Below are 2,171 nucleotides of genomic sequence, written 5' to 3'. Positions count from 1 at the left end.
GAGAGACAGAGACAGAGAGACAGAGAGACAGAGAGAGATAGGCGAGAGAGACAGAGAGAGAGAGAGAGAGAAGACAGACAGACAGACAGACAGACAGAGAGAGACAGAGAGAGATAGCGAGAGAGACAGAGAGAGACAGAGAGAGAGAGAGAGAGAGAGAGAGAGAGAGACACAGAGAGAGAGAGAGAGAGAGAGAGAGGGGGACAGAGAGAGAGAGAGAGAGAGAGAGAGAGAGAGAGAGAGAGAGAGAGAGAGAGAGAGAGAGAGAGAACAATCAAGAACAAGAGAAAGAGAAGGATGATCCTACCTCTCTCAGCATGGTTCCTCTTAGCTTCGTGGCCAGAGTCCAGGGTGGCCACATCTCCTTCTTTAGGACCCGGCAGAGCACTGGGGAGATAGGCCCAACAGGGCATGGCTGGAGGACAGGCCGTTCTGGTGCACATCTGGAACACACAGTATGCACCACACTTTAGAGAGGAGGTGAACATAGTGGCTAGCTTGATGAAAATAAACTGTTGCTTTCCCCTAACTGGACTCATAATCTGATTCCAGACGAGGCTGGAAAGACAGTAAAGATGGAGTACTGTACGTACGGGTCCTGTCTGCAGTGTTCTGTGTGCTGGGTTAGGGTTAGAGTTAGGGTTAGGGTTAGTGTACATACGGGTCCTGTCTGCAGTGTTCTGTGTGCTGGGTTAGGGTTAGAGTTAGGGTTGGGTTAGTGTACGTACGGGTCCTGTCTGCAGTGTTCTGTGTGCTGGGTTAGGGTTAGAGTTAGGGTTGGGTTAGTGTACGTACGGGTCCTGTCTGCAGTGTTCTGTGTGCTGGGTTAGGGTTAGAGTTAGGGTTGGGTTAGTGTACGTACGGGTCCTGTCTGCAGTGTTCTGTGTGCTGGGTTAGGGTTAGGGTTAGGGTTAGGGTTAGGGTTAGGTTAGTGTACGTACGGGTCCTGTCTGCAGTGTTCTGTGTGCTGGGTTAGGGTTAGGGTTAGTGTACGTACGGGTCCTGTCTGCAGTGTTCTGTGTGCTGGGTTAGGGTTAGGGTTAGGGTTAGTGTACGTACGGGTCCTGTCTGCAGAGTGTTCTGTGTGTGCTGGGGAGCTGGAGACGCTGCTGCTGTGACGAGATGACAGGTGACTCCCAGACCTCCTCCCGTCCTCCAGAGAGGGAGCTGGAGACGGACTGTCCCGAACACACTCCTAGAATGAAGAACAACACCATAGTGAGTGAAAACACACGTCAACATCAATACATTTATAACGGATGTGACCATGCTAACATACCTTTATATCAGAGGTGACCATGCTAATATACCTTTATAACGGAGGTGAGCATGCTAACATACCTTTATAAAGGTGGTAACCATGCTAACATACCTTTATAACAGAGGTGACAATGCTAACATACCTTTATAACAGAGGTGACAATGCTAACATACCTTTATAATGGAGTTGACCATGCTAACATACCTTTATAACACAGGTGACCATGCTAACATACCTTTATAACGGAGGTGACCATGCTAACATACCTTTATAACGGAGATGACCATGCTAACATACTTTATAATGGAGGTGACCTCCATGCTAACATACCTTTATAACAGAGGTGACCATGCGGCCGCGGGAGGAGAGGGTAGAGTGGTGGACCTGGGCAGCAGAGGCCATGCTGGCTAACGTGTTGAGGTGGTTCATCTGACTCATCGCCATGGAGACAGAGGCAGGGGCCATACTGACAGGGATCAGGGGGTGTGACATCATCATGAACGGCAGGTGTTCCAGACCTGAGAGAGGGAAGGAGAGAAAGGGGGGAGGAGGGAGGGAGAGAGAGTGATAGATCGAGAGAGAGAGATGGTTTTCTATTTAGCTGTGTGGCAGCACAACATACATTAGAGGGTGGAGTATAGACCATTATATTGTCACACTCAGGAAACTAGACCAGACAGAATGCTGTTTGACTTGTGAAACCAGATTTCCAGAGCACAAGTTGTGATGCTCAACATCCCAAAACCCAACATCTCTGGGGACATGATAACGCTTGAACAAACAGGGAAAAAACATTTAAACACAGTGTGGAAGGTCATATAAGAACATCTGATATGGACTCTTTGAAACAGAGCCATCACAGTACAGAAAATACAGTTGAAGTCGGAAGTTTACATACACCTTAGCCAAA

At 48.4% G+C, this 2,171-nt stretch overlaps 1 protein-coding gene across 1 annotated transcript; it reads right to left on the bottom strand.

Annotated features, from left to right (window-relative positions):
- Positions 1-369: 369 nt before the first annotated feature.
- Positions 370-1,799, bottom strand: LOC123490337 (dachshund homolog 1-like). The gene is made up of 3 exons (XM_045220369.1): positions 1,592-1,799; positions 1,060-1,195; positions 370-443 (listed from the first exon to the last, which is right to left on the bottom strand). Exons 1-3 carry the CDS (start codon positions 1,757-1,759, stop codon positions 370-372), a joined length of 378 nt encoding a protein of 125 aa, XP_045076304.1. The 5' UTR covers positions 1,760-1,799.
- Between the last annotated feature and the right edge of the window lie 372 nt (positions 1,800-2,171).

Source organism: Coregonus clupeaformis, unplaced genomic scaffold, assembly GCF_020615455.1.
Source record: "Coregonus clupeaformis isolate EN_2021a unplaced genomic scaffold, ASM2061545v1 scaf3674, whole genome shotgun sequence".
Taxonomy (NCBI): Eukaryota; Metazoa; Chordata; class Actinopteri; order Salmoniformes; family Salmonidae; genus Coregonus; species Coregonus clupeaformis.
This window is presented reverse-complemented; position numbering and strand designations above follow the sequence as displayed.

Bases quoted from the DNA above. Each gene is read 5' to 3' on its own strand.
- LOC123490337 (XM_045220369.1), bottom strand. From the start codon at position 1,759: ATGATGATGTCACACCCCCTGATCCCTGTCAGTATGGCCCCTGCCTCT. The intron at 1,196-1,591 runs GTATGTTAGCAT...TCTTCATTCTAG, and splicing joins TGGTCACCTCTGTTATAAAG to GAGTGTGTTCGGGACAGTCC. The intron at 444-1,059 runs GTACGTACACTA...TGTGTGTTCCAG, and splicing joins ACACTCTGCAGACAGGACCC to ATGTGCACCAGAACGGCCTG.